General features: G+C 44.1%; 1 protein-coding gene across 4 annotated transcripts in view; it reads left to right on the top strand.

The window, feature by feature from the left end:
* Nucleotides 1-5,195: 5,195 nt before the first annotated feature.
* SMURF1 (SMAD specific E3 ubiquitin protein ligase 1) overlaps nucleotides 5,196-18,920 on the top strand; it is a 101,434-nt gene continuing 87,709 nt past the window's right edge. For 2 of the 4 annotated variants that reach the window (XM_033426588.2, XM_033426589.2), the window contains exon 1: nucleotides 5,196-5,599. In XM_033426588.2, coding sequence (XP_033282479.1) covers nucleotides 5,545-5,599 — 55 coding nt within the window. In that variant the 5' untranslated portion in view covers nucleotides 5,196-5,544. The remainder of the gene's footprint in view (nucleotides 5,600-18,920) is intronic. The other 2 variants (XM_004268918.4, XM_049699267.1) reach the window with 2 other exon arrangements.

The raw sequence follows: 18,920 nt of genomic DNA on the forward strand, positions 1-18,920 counted from the left end.
AGTAAAAAACCTTACCAATGATAATAATGTACTAAGACTTGCATCAAGTTTAGGTTGTAATTTAGAGAAAGATCCTAAAGGCTTCTGGGCGTAAAAGAATAAATAAATGTGCTAATTAAACATGATTTTATACACCCTGTTGTTTTAAAAATCTGATGTTTAGGTGAAAAGTAAAAGAATACTAGATGCCAGATCTACGAAAGACCTTAAAGTCCAGTCTGATCTAGCCACTGGCCTCAGAGGCAACAGCTCAGGTCCAGACGCGTCCTCAAGAGGCTTTTTTTTTTTTTTTTTTTTTTTGCGGTACGCGGGCCTCTCACTGTTGTGGCCTCTCCCGCTGCGGAGCACAGGCTCCGGACGCGCAGGCTCAGCGGCCATGGCTCACGGGTCCAGCCGCTCCGCGGCATGTGGGATCTTTCCGGACCGGGGCTTGAACCCGTATCCCCTGCATCGGCAGGCGGACTCTCAACCACTGCGCCACCAAGGAAGCCCCAAGAGGCATTTTTTATAGCTGTCTGTACTCCCACAAGGGATCCTCTGCACAGTATTCCAAACAGATTTCCCTAGGGTAATAGAACTTGCAGGTTTGGAGCAAAGACTAGCACATGCATTTTACATGTACTAATAAGAACTACCATTTACCGAGTGCCTGCTGTATTAGACTGCTAAATCTACACCCAAGATTTAATTTAAGCCTCATGATAACTTTGAGTGAGAGGTATTTTTATCTCCATTTTACAGATGAGCAAAGTGAGACTTGGAGATTTAATTAACTTGCTCTGGCACCAGCTGGTAATAGGATGAAGCTAGGGTAAATTGTAGGTCTGTGTGGATTATAGCTGCCCTCTTTTCAGCATACCCACTGCCTTCAAAAGGAGCTACTGCTCTGCAGAACACATACATATTGGATATTCCCAATGCTATTTGCTTGGTCGTTGCCTTTAGGTTAGGAGTTCTTAATCTAGGGGCGATGGGAACATACAGGATATACAAATTGGCTTCAGGAGATCATGAACCCACTGAAATGGGATGCAAAATTTGGTGTGTATTTGCCCATATGAAATTTTCTGGAGAAAGGTTCCATTGCTGCCGTCAGATTCCCAAGAGGTTTGGGACTCAAAAAGAGGTTAAGAACTGCTGCAGCTAGATCCAAAGAGATTTTTTCCCCGGCTGGAAAACCTTTCAAATGCCCAATAACACTGACTCAGGGAAGTGATACATCTGGGGCAATAAAATCAGCTACTAAATCCTACACAGAAAGCAGGGTCAAAACTACATTTTGTAAAGTCATTGCAAAGAGGATACTTGCAGAGACACTGAATTCCATCTCTGCCTCAGCAGAATTGTTTGACATTTCCCATCTATTTGTTCCAGATATCTTTAGTATAGTCATCCCTCCCTATCTGTGGATGATTGGTTCCAGGACCTCCTGCAGATATCAAAATTTTCAGATGCTCAAGGCCCTTATACAAAATGACGTAGTATTTGCATATAACCTACGCATATCCTCCGGTATACTTTATTTATTTATTTCTTTTGCGGTACGCTGGCCTCTCACTGTTGTGGCCTCTCCCATTGCGGAGCACAGGCTCCGGACGCGCAGGCTCAGCAGCCATGGCTCACGGGCCCAGCCGCTCCGCGGCATTTGGGATCCTCCCGGACTGGGGCACGAACCCGCGTCCCCTGCATCGGCAGGTGGACTCCCAACCACTGCGCCACCAGGGAAGCCCTTTATTTATTTTTTAACATGTTTATTGGAGTATAATTGCTTTACAATGGTGTGTTAGTTTCTGCTTTATAACAAAGTGAATCAGCTATACATATACATATATCCCCATATCTCCTTCCTCTTGCGTCTCCCTCCCACCCTCCCTATCCCACCCCTCTGAGTGGTCACAAAGCACCGAGCTGATCTCCCTGGGCTATGTGGCTGCTTCCCACTAGCTATCTGTTTTACATTTGGTAGTGTATATATGTCCATGCCACTCTCTCACTTCGTCCCAGCTTCCCCTTCCCCTTCCCTATGTCCTCAAGTCCATTCTCTATGTCTGTGTCTTTATTCCTGTCCTGCCCCTTGGTTCTTCAGAACTAATTTTTTTTTTTTTTTTTTTTTAGATTCCATATATATGTGTTAGCTTACGGTATTTGTTTTTCCCTTTCTGACTTACTTCACTCTGTATGACAGACTCTAGGTCCATCCACCTCACTACAAATAACTCAATTTCGTTTCTTTTTATGGCTGAGTAATATTCCATTGTATATATGTACCACATCTTCTTTATCCATTCATCTGTCGATGGACACTTAGGTTGCTTCCATGTCCTGGCTATTGTAAATAGAGCTGCAGTGAACATTGTGGTACATGACTCTTTTTGAATTATGGTTTTCTCAGGGTATATGCCCAGTAGTGGGGATTGCTGGGTCATACAGTAGTTCTATTTTTAGTTTTTTAAGGAACCTCCATACTGTTCTCCGTAGTGGCTGTATCAATTTACATTCCCACCAACAGTGCAAGAGGGTTCCCTTCTCTCCACACCCTCTCCAGCATTTATTGTTTGTAGATTTTTTGATGATGGCCATTCTGACTGGTGTGAGGTGATACCTCATTGTACTCCTGTATATTTTAAATCATCTCTAGATTACTTATAACACCAAATACAATGTAAATGCTATGTAAATAGTTGCTGGTGCAGAGGAGTTTTGGTTTGGGGAACTTTCTGGAATTTTTCTTTCCAAGTATTTTCGATCAGAGATTGGTTGAATCCACAGATGCAGAACCCGTGGATACAGAGGGCTGACAGAATTTTTGACACATCTGATACAGAATGAAAGGGTATCAAGGTACATCTTAAATTCAGTATAAGGGCTTGCCTACAGCCTTAACACAAAATTGTGGGTGATAATTTTTTTTTTTGTGGTACGTGGGCCTCTCACTGTTGTGGCCTCTCCCCCTGCGGAGCACAGGCTCTGGACGCGCAGCGTCCATGGCTCACGGGACCAGCCGCTCCGCGGCATGTGGGATCTTCCCGGACCGGGGCACGAACCCGTGTCCCCTGCATTAGCAGGCGGACTCTCAACCACTGCGCCACCAGGGAAGCCCGGGTGATGATTTTTAAGTGGGCAAATATCTTTTATCATCTCTATCAACTTTTAATGGAGTAGGGTGTAAGGAGAGAAGATCCAGCAGCTACATGACTGCACTTACGCTGAAAACTGCGCTGGGAAATGCATTCACTTTCTTGCCTTTGCGCATGCTGTTCCCTCGGTCTATAATGCCCTTCCCCACCTCTTTGCCCAACAAACTTGAGCTTAAACTTGCCTCTAAAGCCCTAGATCAAGATCTTCTGTGACTCTTCTAAGCTATTCCCATCTCTCTCCTGCCAAGTAGAATGGTCCTATTCCTAGCCTCTGTGCACATCTCTATCACTGTATCATTATCAGTTCTTGTCTGCTTCATCCAACCAACAGAGCCTCGGAAGTGCTGGAGCTCTGACTTATTTATGTTCCTTGTCCCTAGCCATGTATTACTTGTTAATGATAAATGAAATGCAATCCAGTAACCTCCAGAAGTGGTCTGACTCAGCTGTTGAGGAAACAAGAAAAGGCCCAGACATCTAGGAGGGTAAGAAAACAATGAGGTTAAGAAATGAAAGGTTTTCAGGTAAGAAACAGCTGAGGTAAGAACAGGGGCCCACACTCAGGTAAGCAGAGAAAAAAAGACGTTTAGTCTGGTTTACAGAGAAGAGACTTCTTGAATATGCGAACAAAGCAGAGGGAAAAATACTGACCGGACTGAAAGAAGAATGGGGATTACTCGAGGCATTGCAGGCTCTAAATGGATTGATTCAGATCCAGGACCTCAGTGACAATCACCTCAAAGAGAAACAGAGCTGGATTCTGGATCTACTGCTCTGTTGACTCAACATAGTTTGTATTCTTGGATATTTCACTAGAATCAAAGTCTGAGCTGCAAGGGGCCATAGAAACGATCTAGGCCTGTCCTTTTATGTCACTGACTGAGGCTGGGAGAGGCAGCCTTGAATCCAGCCCAGGAGAGAGTCTTGAGCTCAGCCTGAGCAGGTGGACATGTCAAGGGGCTCCAGGAAGAGGGATCTATTCTGAAGACTGTGACCCCAAGACAGGTCTCTGGCTGCAAGGGATGGCTGCAAGGGCTCAGAGCCTGGTTTCCTTAGGACACAAACCAAAAACGGCATTCAAAGAATCAGGTAGTTGGTCAAAAACAAGACTGATAAACAAACCCAGCTTTTCCTCTCTATCAACACAGTATTTCCTCTCTGTAATGGGTTAACAAACAGAGGAGTTTGTTTGCTGGAGAAAGCATAACGGGCTTTTAGTTCTACCCTGCGACTGTGGGAGAAGTGTTAACAGAAGGCAGGGAAACACAGGCCGTAAAGCTGCCTTTTTGCTTGGCTAAACTGTATGCAGATTGGATAATGACAAACATCTTATCTACCTCTTTATCCATCTCTCGCATCTTGTTTACCTTGTCCATATATGGCACTTTCTGCGATTCTGGCAACTTTGTTATGGGTCAATAGAGCGCACTAGTTGCCCAGAACACACCTAGGGGACTTTGTCTCTTTGAGAAGTCCCTCCCTTGAAATTGCGTTGTCTAGACGCTCTTTACTAAAAGTAAATAAACTGGGATTGCATGCCTATTCGTGCAAAGTGCTTGGCGTAGTAACAGGCCACGGTTTCCTGTAAGCCCCCCTTCAACAGCTCTCAGGAGCTCGGAGCCTTGAGTGAGAGACCTGGAAAATCGATTCCGTTCTCTGAACCTCAACGTCCGCATCGGCAAACCGGTTCCCTTCGAGAATGTGGCGAAGCCCAAAGGCGACCACGCGCTGGCCCAGCCGTCCCGCCCGCCTAGGTGTGTGCCCGGCGCTCGCTCCCGGCCCCGCGGCTCTGCACACCGCGCCGGGTTCCGCGGGCCTCCGAAACGCTCGGCCCCAGCACCCGATCTCCTCCTCCCGCCTCCCGGTCTGACGGGTGCCGGGAACCCGGCCACCGGCTCCGGACCCTTGGCGCCCTGGGCTGAGCGGGCGACGCAGCCGCGCGGCGCGCCTCGCCCAGACATCCCCGCGGGCGCGCGCACGCACGCAGGCGTGGGGGCTGCACGACCCGGGCGCGCGCAGGGCCGGGCCGGCACGACGGCGGGAGCGCGCGCGGCTCCGGGAGGCGGTGGCGGCGGCGGAAGCGGCGAGGGCGGCTGGCGTCCGGCTCTGAGGTGGTGGTGGCGGTGGCGGCGGCGGCCGCGGCGGCGGCGGCGGCGGCGGCGGCGGCGGCTCCGGACTGGGCTCGGCTGGGAGCGAGCGAGGGTCGGGGGCGCCGGGTCGAGAGCCGATCCCCCGGCTCGACCAGCCGCCAGCCGCCCGGACGCCTGGGCCGCGGAGTTCGTGTCCCGGCTCGGACCCCGGCGCTCAGCCCGGAGCCGTAACCTTGAGGCGGCGGCGGCGGGGCCGGGCCGGGCCGGGCCGGGGGGCGGCAGCGCTGGATCCGCGGCTGCCCGATCGTTGGCGGGAGATGTCGAACCCCGGGACGCGCAGGAACGGCTCCAGCATCAAGATCCGTCTGACAGGTACGGCCGGCGGGAGGCCCCCGCCGACACCCGGCGCCCACTCGCACCCCGCACGGCCCCTCATCAGCCCCGGAATTTCCCGCAGGGCGCCCTGGGGAAGTGGCCCTCCCCCACGCCGGCCGTTGTCCCAGGACCTGGTCGCCCCCCTCGGCGAGTGCCCCTCGCTGCTCCCTCCGGCCCCGCCCCCTCGCTTCTCCCCGGCCCCGCCCCCTCGCTTCTCACCCCCCCCACCCGCCCTCTCGCTTCCCTTCTTTCCCCCCCACCTGCCCTCTCCTCTCGCTTCCCCCCTCCTGGCCCCGCCCCCTCACTTCTCCCCTCTTGGACCCCCTCCGTCTCCCTCCCCTCCATTCCTCTCGCTCCCTTCCTTCTCCTTCTAGCCCCTCGCTTCTCCTCTCCTGGCCCCGCCCCCCGCTTCTCAACCCCTTCCTCCCTCAGGATTTCTTCCCTCTCCCCTCACCTGCCCCCTCTCTTTTCCCTCTCAGTCCCTCCCCTCGCTTCTCGCCACCTTCCCATTCTCTGGCTCTTCCCTATCTCTCCCCCCACCTGCCCCTCGCTTCTCCCCTCCGGGCCTTGCCTCTCGCTTCTCCCTCCAGGTCTCTCCCCCAACCACCCACTGACTTCTCACCCCATCCCTCATCCGTTCTCTTGCTTTCCCCACCCCCCACTTGCCCCCTAGCTTCTCCCCTCCGGGCCCCGCCCCTTTCTTCTCTTCAGCCCCGCCCCCTCACTTTCCCCTAAACTCCGCCCCTCATTTTCTACCTAGTCCCGCCCCCGCTTATCTCCCAGCCCCGCCCCCTTGCTTCTGTCTGGCGGCCTCCACCCTTTCCTTCAGCCTCGAATTCCTGAATCCTATCTCGTAGCTTCTCCCAGTCCTGTTCTCACTTCCCCTCTGGTCCAGACCTGTTCAGTCTAGTCCACTTCCTTTCTCTCTCAGGCCAGGCCACTACCTACTCTTGACTGTGCTTCTTCAGTTCTTTCCTTTACCGTCACCCCTCTCCCACCCGCCAGCATCCTTGAAAAACCTCCCCCCCACCCCGCCGCCCGCACCCCACGCACACTCTGGAGGCTTTGGCAGCTGCACTAACGCAGACTCCTTGATTCACTCTCATTGAGTCTTCAATGAAATGCCCGTGTCTCCTAGGTGGCTCATAGTGCAACCTTCAAGGGTGAGCGCGAAGCTCTGCTCTGGGCATGCGACGTGGTGGTTCGGGTGTGTGTAGCTGCCAGCGGTGTCTGTCGGCTTGCCCCTCGCTAGCGGGCTCCAGAGATCCTGGACCAGTCTGCACCCTCATCTGCTCTTTCTCGCTCTCCCCATTCCTGCGGGTCTGCTGCCCCGTCTTCCGGTTTAAATTCACACCTGAGGCCAGATTGTAGTGTTACAAATACGGTTCTGCTGGGGGACTTTCCAAACGTGAATATTTCCCGCTCTGGAAAGGAAATAAGAAGTTCAGGCTAATCCCTGTTGGGGATTTTCCCCTGGATTTTTCTGTTCAGTGACTGGTCTGATGATGACTTAAAAGTCAGTCTGGTCAGATTCTTTGAAAAAGAGAATGATCATTTTGGACACTTTATGGCAAATGCATGGCCCTCAATTATTGGTGAAATCCCTGAAAACAGCAATGGGTGATTTTTTTTTTCAAACGAAAATTTCCTCTGAGAGTTCTTAGTTGTTGCATGATCCATTTTTTGTTTCAAGGAAGGGGAAATAGTTTTTTTTGTATAAAGATGTCAGATCAGGTTATGACCAGATAATAAAATCAGATCAATGATTTGGACCCAAACCCAGACTCTGGTTTTGTAAGTGACAAGTATATCCCAGGGATCTTTGTTTCTGGAGAAACATAATTCTTTATTCCAGGGCTGGTAGGAAACTCTCACTCACTATAGATACAGTATATACATTCTTATTTTTATGGTTACATAAAAGCCACGTTTTTGACTTTGTAATGCTTGTAAAACTTTAATTACTGACAACTTTCATTTGGTTCTCATTTACAGTGTAATCTATAATTGACATCAGATTAGTTTCAGTTTTCTTGTTAAAAGCAGAAGTAACTGATTTTGTGAGTTGGGGTAGAAATGTGATTAATGTTTTAGAAGGACTAGGTTTTAATTACAACGTTTGTGTCAGGTGTATTTATATATTAATCAAGCCTAGTTGGCAGGTCTGGATGTAAGCCTTTTCCTCCTGTAGTGGAGGTTTTGTCCTTCCTCCCAAATTATTTTTGGACTCAGAAGTTTAGATGTCATAGATGCAGAAATGCTTTAAAGAGTTTTTGGATGGTGTTTGCTATCGCAGGATCAGGTGATGAGTGTTCTTTCCAAAACTCCTTTTCCCTTTCCCCCAGCTGACGTTACTCATGATCTAACGGGCTTTGTGAGTGTGGTCCTCCCTGCAGCAAGGTTGAGAATTTAGCGTTGATTGCAGACACACTTGATGCCAGTTGTCTGATGAACGTTAATTTCGTGGAAACGTCAGAACTAGATATTTTGTTGGCGGTAGAATAGGTTTTGGCCTCATCTTTGAGCTTGTCGGGGGGAGTTTGAAATCTCTGCACTTCTGGCGTCTTGGGAAGCCATCTTTCAAGAGGTGTGTACTTTTGTTACAGGTTTCAGAGTTTATTTCTCTGTGCGATATTTGAAAAAATGATTTTTTAAAACGAGGGCTGTTCTAACCAGTCCGCGAATACCACACAGGGCACAGTTCAATGGAAAGTATGAAGATGTTGGATTATGAAAGAGTATTTAGAACTTTGGTGTCCACAGTTGTATTAGGCGGTTGGTGGGCTTAGAATTAGGAGACTTGATTCTGGTAAGATCAGCCATTAACTGCATGATATAGAACAAATTATTTAACCTTTCTGGGTTCTCAGTTTCCTAATATATAAAACGAGATTTCAACTCCATTATAACGTTCTTTCCTTCTCAAGGATATGTCAGTTTGTCTGCCGATTTATTCCAAATTACCGTTTGCTTATGCTTGCTTTTGTTAAGTCTCAGTCCTGATATTCAGAATTTGTGTTAAAACACAGCCCTCCTGTTTGATTTATGTCAAGCATTACTTTTGTGTATTGGTTACATTTATGATTTCTTTTTTTCCCCTTCCTCTGGAGCCCTTTCTGTTTTTGAAAACTATTGGGTCGTATGTTGCACTGCTTTGGAAAGCTGGCCTAAACTAGTAGAAGAATGTGTGAGTCTTTATATTGAAATGACTATGATTTTAATGAGTGTCTTTGTGGTATTTTAACAGGAAAATCATTTTAAAATGGTTTCAGTAGGTTTGGAGCATAATATGTACAAAATCAAGTGATCTTGGTTGAAGAGCATTATCTTGCAGACATTGTAGAGTCCCCTGGCAAATCAAACACTTTGGAAACATATTTTATTTTAAATTCAAGCAGGATTTGCAAAAACTTTGTTCTTACATGGTGCACATATGAATCCCAGATACATTATTTAGGTCACTTTGGTAAAAATGGAATTTTGAGCTCAGGGTTCCACAGTGCTCTTCAAACAAATCAAATTTTATTCTAATGTTAACCAGTTAGTTGAAATACCAAATGCCTAAACTTTTTCTTTGGTGCTTTTATGCCTTGAAATACTCTCATATTTCCTTGTGTTTTTATATTTTTTGGAGTGTTGACTGTATATTGGGAAGGGAGAAAAATTCTAATTCCAAGTAGAGAAGGGGAAACCTTCTTGATAGCCTATGGAAATAGAAACTATTTTTAGAGTTATAGCACATGTAATGTAAGGCTGACTTGTTTTTGGCATCCAGATGATCCAGCTTGGAGAGAAGTAGTTTGTAGTCATAACTGTTTATAACATTAATTGATCAATCACAGGTGACCTAATTGATTTGAAATAGGTTTTTCTTAAGAAAGATTAAGAAATCTGTGAAGATGTTGCCTGTGTCAATTTGTACCTGACTTATGTAAGGTGGGCAGAACTCTTGTTTTAACAACTGGAACTGTGATAAGAAGGAATAAGTCGTCACTAGTTACCCAACATTCACCCTCCACCTGAGTTTGCCTAACATTTTCCTTAGCATCGGCCTCAAGTTCATGCAGGTGCAGCCAAGGTACTTCTTTGAGCCGAATCATCTAAGGATGTGGGATGGGCTAGATCAAATGCTACTGCAAAACTTATACTGCAGTTGTACTTTAAAAGCAATAACCCTCTGCCAAGTACACGTTCTGGTATTGATTTTTTGGGGAAAATGTTTATTTGGCTGCTTGGGGTCTTAGTGGCAGCACACGCGGCATCGAGCACGGAGTCTTAACCACTGGACCACCAGGGAAGTTCCTCTCGTGTTGATTTTGTGATTTGGTCACATCTGTGCTGTCTTAAGAAAAACCTTTTTTTCCCCCCCTCAAATCCATTAAAAAAGAATCTTCTTGACCCACCTAACTGGCTTGAGAAATGAACTATTTCATATGCTCTATCTCTCTGTATTTTTCTAGTAGTTGTGATTTATCAAACTAGCATTTTTTATTTCAATCCTATTTCTTTGTCAGTTCAAAAACTCCTATTTTTGCAAACATGAAAGTTGTGTCTGAACTTCAGGTTTTTTCTTCTCTTCTGCAGATTTTCCTTTTCTGTTTGGTCACATTGGCCGGTTCTAATGTGGAACATTGGGTGACGGGGAGGGTCCTGGGGCCTGAGTCACTTGTGAAGAAGTATTTCCTCCTGAATTAAAAAAGAAAGAAAGACTGACCCATAATATTTCAACATCAGCTCACTGATCCAGTTCACTAGCCTGGCTGTTCTGTAACATGTTTGTGGGCACTGGTTAAAAGTTAAAATAGCTGAATCGTGCATTTTATTGAGTACTCAGAGCAAAAAGGAAGTTCAAAAAACCTTCTAAAATGGATGAAATAATTTGGTGCCTGTGCCATGCTCTGATTTTCTGGGTGAGAAACCCTAACATTTAGGATTCTCGAATCAATTTTTTGTTATTTCAAAACCATTTCAGTGACTAAATGTTTTTAAACAAAGAGTTAGTAAAAAATACGTGGGTTTGTTATGTTTGTTTTTTGTCACCGAACAACTCAAATGACTAGTTTGCTTGTTTTGTAAGTGACTTTTATTGAGAGAAAGCCCCTCACTTAAATTGGCTTGTTGTCGCCGCATCTAGCTGCCCAAAGTCCCTAAGGCCATTCTAGTTGAGAGCTGTCGAGCTCTCTCGAAAAAAACCAAAAGCTCATAACCCTGTGAATCAGACATATCTTCTTTTTAAAATGTTAGAATTCCTGTTGTGTCTACAGATGAAATCGAATCCATTTAGATACTTAAACTAAGTGAAATGGTGTTTCCATATTTCTAGATTAAAGGGAAAAAAATCCTCTTATTGTCTTAAAACAAGGCTTAAATAATGTACAATCAGTGCGTCTGGTGATGGCCCCACTCTGTAATTCCAGCTGTGTTCACCTCCATTGCAGCTGAAAGGAATTCTAATTGGCTGAGGAATGTCGGCAGCATCATGTATCACGGAGAACGGACCTATTATGCTGGCTGCTGGGTGATGCATTTCAGATGTTTTAGGCTCCTGAGTCCAACTTGGAGGTTGCTTACAGGGAGTCTGGAAGAGAATGTTGTGAAGCTGTAGCGGGGGTGAGGGGGTTGTAGAAGGCAGCCTGCTTTCTTCTTTGTACATTGGGCATCTGCTCAATTCTCTAAAGGCCTTGGTGCTTTCTTGTGGCTTAACCACCGGATTGGGACTCAGAAGGTCTGATTTTATTTCTAACTCCCAAAAGTGCCACAGTGAAGAAAGGGGGTGGGTGGAGTTATAATCTATTTGTGACTCAGTCTTCCTATCTGTAATGGGAAGTACCTGCCTTTTTATATCAGGCGAGGACTTGATATGGATTAAATATTTTGATGAGTAGTTTTGAATTATTTCTAGAGTAGACAGTGTAAATCCAAAGTCATAGATTCCTGTTATTTCTTATTCGTAAATAATCACGTAAGTGCTAAAGCTAGTGATGTATTTGACACTGAAGAAAATCAATGGAATCTATTGATAAACATGGAAAAATAATACTCAAGAATGAACTGTTAAATTCTCTATGCATTCAGAAAGTTCCTTAGAGAAGTCACGAGCCAAAGCCAGCATCATTTTTTTTTTTTTTTTTTTGCGGTACACGGGCCTCTCACTGTTGTGGCCTCTCCCGTTGCGGAGCACAGGCTCCGGACGCGCAGGCTCAGCGGCCATGGCTCACGGGCCCAGCTGCTCCGCGGCATGTGGGATCTTCCCGGACCGGGGCACGAACCCGTGTTCCCTGCATCGGCAGGCGGACTCTCAACCACTGCGCCACCAGGGAAGCCCGAGCATCATTTTTAATTGTGAAACCTTGGAAGCATTCCCATTAAAATCAGGAGTAACAGGGATGTACACTGTTACAATTGTTATGAACCAGAGAAAGACATCAGAAAGCAAAATTCCTATTATTTGCAGGCAGTATGATTTTATATCTTTTAAAATCCAAAAGAAGCAGCTGAAAAAGTTATAAACCATAAAAAAACTTTAGTAGTTGGATAGAAAATTTCTCCATGGAAAAATAAAATGGATAAAAATCGATAGCCAAAGACAAACTAGGAAAAACAATTTGTAATCTATATATTATGAAAGTCAAGCTTGTTTAATATATAAAGAGCTTTCACAATCAATTAGAAAAAGGCCAATAACCTATTTGGCAAAGGATGCGGACAAGTCACAGAAAAGAATGAAAATGGATTTCAAGCATGTGAAGACACTCAGCCCTATTCATTCCAAACAAAATACCAATTAAAACTAAGGGTGAGGAACTTCCCTGGTGGCTCAGTGGTTAAGAATCCACCTGCCAGTGCAGGGGACACAGGTTCGAGCCCTGGTCTGGGAATATCCCACATGCTGCGGAGCAACTAAGCCCGTGCACCACAACTACTGAGTCTACGCTCTAGAGCCCGCGAGCCACAACTACTGAGCCCGTGCACCACAACTACCAAAGCCCGCGCACCTAGAGTCCGTGCTTCAAAACAAGAGAAGCTACCGCAATGAGAAGCCCGTGCACCGCAACTAGAGAAAAGCCCGTGCGCAGCAGCGAAGACCGAACACAGCCAAAACAAACAAACAAAAAACAAAAAAACTAAGGGTGAAACAGTTTGTCATCTAGCAGATTGGCAGAGACTAGAGTTTGAAAATATGTCATGATGACAAAGGTGTGGAAAAGCAGAAACTTTTACACTGTTGGTTGAGAATATAAATTGGTACAATGTAGTAAGAAGGGCAGTCTGGTATCAGATAATAAATGTATACATCCTTTGATCTGACAATTTTGCCCTTAGGAATTTTTCTTACAGATATATTCACACACTTATGTAAAGGCTTATGTGCAAAGTCATTGTAGCACTGTTTGAAACTGTAAAAGACTGAAAACAAATATGCATTAATAGAGAACTAGTTAAATCAATTATGGTATATCCCCAGGGAGGTGTAGCTGTTTAAAAGAATAAGACAGTGCTTTGTGTTCTGATATGGAATATTCTCCAAGGTGTGTTATTGAGTGGGGGAAAAGCATGATTCAGAAGAGTGGAAATTGTACATACTATTTGAGTAATAAAACAAAATAAAGATAAAAGGGAAACTTATAGATCTATCTGCATAGATATCCCTGGAAGGATTCTGTCGAAATATTGATTGTGATTTCCTCTGGGGAGGAAAACTGGGGTTGAGGGTCCAGATGGGAGAGAGAGACTTGGTTTTATTGTATTCCTTTTACTATTTCATCTCCCCTCCTGCCCCCTTTCTCCCCCCCACCCCTTGAGCGTGTATTGCTTTTCAACAATTAAAAATGTTAAAAACAAACGAAAAAAGAATCTACAACTCTTAAGAAGAAAAGAGTTTCTTAGAGCAACTAGTATATTAATTGCTAATTGTAATTGTTTTCAAATGTAGGTGTTCTGAAAATGCAGATTGTGCCAAATGTATTTTAAAGGGCTAAAATAGCATCTAAGGGTATATATCCATGTTTATATGTATTTCCTCACTAAAGAGTAAAATACATTGCATTGCAGGTCTGAACAGACATTTTTCCAGAGAATATGTTCATTCTGATACTGAGAATACTCCCCCAAAACAAATGCCCTTGTTCTAGCATATTAAAAACTTATTCCAGCCTGAATGATTCTTTCCAGATTCAGGAATCTAATCCTACTTAGACCTACTTTTTATAGAGAGCCTTTTGAAAGACTGGGGTCTTGATTCTGAATAATAGTGCTGGTTTATATCATTTATTTGGAATGTCACTTGGGGTTATCTCTGACCTGTTTTTGTAAAATAACCTCCTCCCTAAAGTGGGATAAAAATGTTGACTTGCATAAGCCAGCAATAATAATTTGGTATATTTCCCAAGTATTTATAATCAATAGGTTTATTTTGAACTTTTAAAAAGACCTGTTTGTTAATTTTAGTGATGCCTAAAAAAGAAATATTGATATCTGACTCTGTAGAAGTAGACAAAGTTATAGCCACATGTAATTTGTTGCCTTTTTATTCTCTTAGATCTTTGGGATCAAAATCTTAGTTTTACTGTATTGTATTTCTACATATATTACCTACAAATCATAGGTCTGATGATTGCTTGATTGGTGTTCGTACGTATGAGTAGTAGTAATGCCTTATATTGTACGGTGTTTCATAGTTTCCAGAGTTCTCATAAACATTTCCTCACCTGAGGCAAGATACAAGCCAGCCTCAAAAAGTTTTTTGGTTTGTTGTTTTTTTAAATGTGTTTTTGTTTCTAGGTTAAAAAAATAGCATGCAATTTGTTTTAGTCTTTAAAAACACATTTTACAGGAGAGAGAGGATAGTTTCTCTCATCCTAAATGGATAATCATTTCACGGGCCGATACAAAAATTCTCAGAAGCACGCTTAATCCAACTCTAATAAATTCGTATGCTTTACAATAATCAATACTCATGTGCAGAAGGCCTGCATGTACTCATGGGATGTGGATTTAACTCTTCTTAGTCTTTACTGAGGATAATCCACACTCACAAAATTAGGCAAGTTTTCTTTGGGGGTGCGGTAAGGTAGCATTTTTTTCTCCACAGTTATTTGAGGTTGGAAACATGACATTCTTCTTCTCCCCCAAACATGCCTAGTAGACTAAGCTTAACGTGTCCAAAACAGTCTTCTTGATCCCCTCTCCCCAGAAACCTTTCTCTCTAACAGTCATCCCCACTTCATTAAATCTACCCAGTTGCCCAAACCAAAAAACGAGCCTCATTGTCATTCTTCGTATCTAATTTATCCTCAAGTCCTCTCATTTCTGTTACCACAGTTTATCTGGAATGTGTCTGCTCTGGAATGTGTCTCCCCTTCATGTCCATTGCCCTCATCCTAGTTCCAGCTGCCACCATCATCAACTCTTGCTTGGACAGCTGCTGCTTGCCCTTTTTTATTCTAGTGTTACTTGTAACCAAAACCCTCCGGCTGCAGTATTAGTTATTTCTCTATTTCAACGATGTTAAATAATTTATGATAAAAGTCCTTGCTTGGGGAAATCCTCAAGTGGAGACGGAAAGAGACTGGCTGACATTGCCCTTCCTCCCGGCCAGTGTGGCTCCTTCACTCCTGCTTCTATGTTCACTGCCTCCGGCTTCAGCTCCAGGTGCCTTGGTGAGGATGTCCAGTTGTCTTTGTCAGGGTTACATGGAGCTTCTCTTGGTCTGATGATTGAGGGATGGCCAGTGACAAGTTGAATTGTGTACTACGGTGGAGCTGGATCAGGAAACCCAGTTGAAGACTATGATTTGAAAGAGTGAAGAATGGGAAACATATAGTCTCTATGGTCCAGAGCACATGTTATGTTCTCCTGTACAAGAAAAGCACGTTGGCTTCCTCTGGATAACTCACAATTTGATCATCCCCTGCAGTCATTCCCAAGATGCTCTGACCCTAGTCTGGCCCATCTTTGTGATGTCTTCAACCATTCGGCTGTTCAGACCAAAAACTTCGGTGCCTTCCTTGGTTTTCTTCTCTCTCGTCCTCTAGAAGTTGTCAGCTCTGCCTCATGTACCATCTCCTGCACCTTTCTACTACTCTCCATCTTCACTTTTACCGCCCTAGTCCCAGGCATCGTCACCTCTCGTTGGATGCTTGCAATAGTCTTCCAAACGGTCTCCCTGCTTCTGTATATTAAAATATCATATACATACAGAAAAAGGCAGTGTACGGTTTGTTGATATCTTATAAGCCGAACACACTTGTGTAACTATATCTTAGATCAGCGGTTCTCAACTGGGGAGTAATTTGGCCCACCAAGGGACTTTTGGCAATGTCTAGAGACATTTTTGCTCATTACTACTTTGTGGGTGTTACTAGCACGTAGTGGATAAAGGCCAGGAATGCTGCCAAACATCCTACAATGCACCAAACAGACCCCCACAGCAAAGAATTATCCAGTCCAAAATGTCAGTAGTGCTGGAGAAACTCTGATCTAGATGAAGAAGTAGAATATTACCAGTGTCTGGAATACCCACAAGCTACCTTCCCAGTTTCTACCCCCCACCCCCAAAGATAGTCACTGTCCTGTTGTAACAGCCTGCTTTTGAACTTCACGTTAATGGCTCCATACAGTAGGCATTCTTTTGTGACTGACCTCTTCAACATTGCATTTGTGAAATTCACCCATATTGTTGTGTGGTTGTACATTATTCATCCTTTTCGCGGTAGAGTATTATGTCAAACTAAATATAATTGATCCCTTTACCAGTTGACGGGCAATTGGGTAATTTCTAGTTTTGGCTGTTACGAATAGTGCTGCTATAAACATCTGAGTGTGCGTCTTCTGGTGAGAATATATATGCATTTCTGTTAGGTATACTTAGGAACGGATTTGCTGGGTCATATGGAGTAGGCATATGTTCAACTTTAACAAAACTGCCAAACAGTTTTCCAAAGTGGTTGCACCAGTTTACATTCCCACGGGCAGTGTGAGAGTTCCAGTTGCTCCGTATTGTTGCCAATCTTGGTCTTTTCTTTTTTCTTTTAACCCTTTTGGTGAGTGCAGCATAATATCACATTTTGATTCTGCTTCTGCTTTCACTTTTCTCCAATCCATATCTTAAATGGAAGCCTAAGACATCTTTTCTTTTTAACTTTTTTTTTCTTTCTTTTTTTTTTTAGGTAAGGTAGAGCTTTGGTGTAAGCATCATAAGCTAAGGTTTTTTTCCTCTCCCAAGAAACAATTTTCACACCCTTCTAGGCAATATTATCCTGTTGAGAATGAATGACCTACCCTAGTGTGTGTCAGAATCACCTGTGAGTTGTTAAATTTCAGATTGCTAGGGCCACCCTCAGCCACTGGCAAATATATGTTTATATTAAAAAATCTAGGTCTGTATTTGGATGTAATGTGAAAAAGGTAAATTTTTTAGTCAGAAACCTTAAAATCTTGTTTCTATGAATAATTTCTAATTTATACGTAGGTAATATTTTGTCTACATACCAGGTTTCCTTCCTGAGATCTCCTGTGTAGGTTCAGACTTGTTTTCTTTGCAAATAACTAGTACTGTATTAACATAATATTAACAGAGAATCGTATAGACTAATATATTACAGACCTAAATTCAATATTTTTGGTCCAAAAAGAAATAGATGCACACGCTTCACACAATTGCCACGTGAGTTCTATTTAATCTTTTATTATCATAAACACATTTGTTCTCCCTAAAGCCCCAAATAAAGTGACTTGCATTTTGTGAGTCAAATATTATGAGTTTTATCTTAGGATTTGTTTAAATGTGATTTAGTCATGCTTTTAGCTTTCTTATTTATTTACTTACCTAAATTGAGGTATAATTGGCATATAACACTGTATCAATTTCAGGCGTACAATATAATGATTTGATATTTGTAGACACTGTGAAATGATCACCACAGTAAGTCTAGTTAACATCCATCACCTTACACAGTTACAAAAAAAATGTTTTGATGAGAACTTTTAAGATCTCCTCTCTTAGCAACTTTCAAATTTGCAAAATATTTTTAAACTTTTAATTGAAGTAACTGTAGATTCATAGGAAGTTGCAAAGAAATGTACAGGGAGGTCTGTGTACCCTTTACTATGCCTCCCCCATTTTTAACATCATGCATACCTATGGTATGATATCAAAACAAACTGACAGTCAGCATTGGTACAATCCCCAGGTCAAATTTCACCAATTGTATGTGCAGATTTGTATAACCAGCACCACAATCGAGATGCAGACCTGTGCTGTGTTGTCCTTGGTGCTCTCCCTTTAAAGGCACATCCACCCCTCCCTCATCCCTGGGACCCCTGGCAATCACTACTCTGTTTGCCATCTCAAACTCTTTTCAAAGCAGAAATTAGATCATGTCATTCCCTTCTTTAAAGTCCTCCAGTGGCTTCCTACTCAGAATAAAATCAAACTCCCTGTGTGATCCTGCCCCAGCTGCCTCTCTGGCCTCGTCTGTGTCATTTTCTCCCTTTGTTCTCGAGGCTGCAGACACCCAGCCGTAAAACATGGCAAGCTTGTTCCTGCTTTAGGGATTTTGCATGAATTATTCCTTTATTTTTCTCTTTTCTTCCTCTTCTTCTGCATCTTCGTTGTTGTCTTCTTTCTTAATGAAATGCTCGAATGCTCTTCCCTTGATTGTTTTTTTTCCATGGTTGGTCCTTCTTGTCATTCAATTCCCAGTCCAAGTGTCACCTCCTCAGGAAGGCCTTTCCTGGCCACCCCATTGAAGTAGCTCCCTCACTGTCACAGCAGCCTTACTTCCTAACCAGCAATCATCACTTCATGATATTTTTGTTGGGTGTTGGTATAACAGCTAGCTGTCTAGTCGACCAGATTTTCTCTCTGCTCCTAGTATGTAAGTTCCATGAAGCCCGCGGCCTTGCTTACAGAGGTCTTGTTTATGTCTGTGTTCCCACTGAATGTTGCTTGGTACACAGCGGTGTTCACAAACAACTCGCTGGTTTGAATTAATGACCTTCTTGTAGATTGGGTTCCATGGCCACATCTGAGTTGGACACTGGAGGAGACCCCTCTTGGGGGCAGAGTTTGTGGGCTGCTTCTTTTTGGCCACAGAGTGAGATAGTGGCTGGGAACTGGGCAATCAGAGCCTGCTGTCAGCTCAGCTTGGGAGGTCTGTGACCATATGACACCCCAAAACCTAGTCTGCTCCTGGACTTTGGGCAATTCCAGGGGTTTGAACCAAGGCCTGAAATGTTCCCAAGTCTAGAATTTGGCCCATCTTCATAACGTTTGGTTTCCTCATTTTCTCCTTTGCTTTTCCCTCAGGGCTGTTGG

The sequence above is a fragment of the Orcinus orca genome, chromosome 16 (assembly GCF_937001465.1).
Source record: "Orcinus orca chromosome 16, mOrcOrc1.1, whole genome shotgun sequence".
In the NCBI taxonomy this organism is placed as follows: Eukaryota; Metazoa; Chordata; class Mammalia; order Artiodactyla; family Delphinidae; genus Orcinus; species Orcinus orca.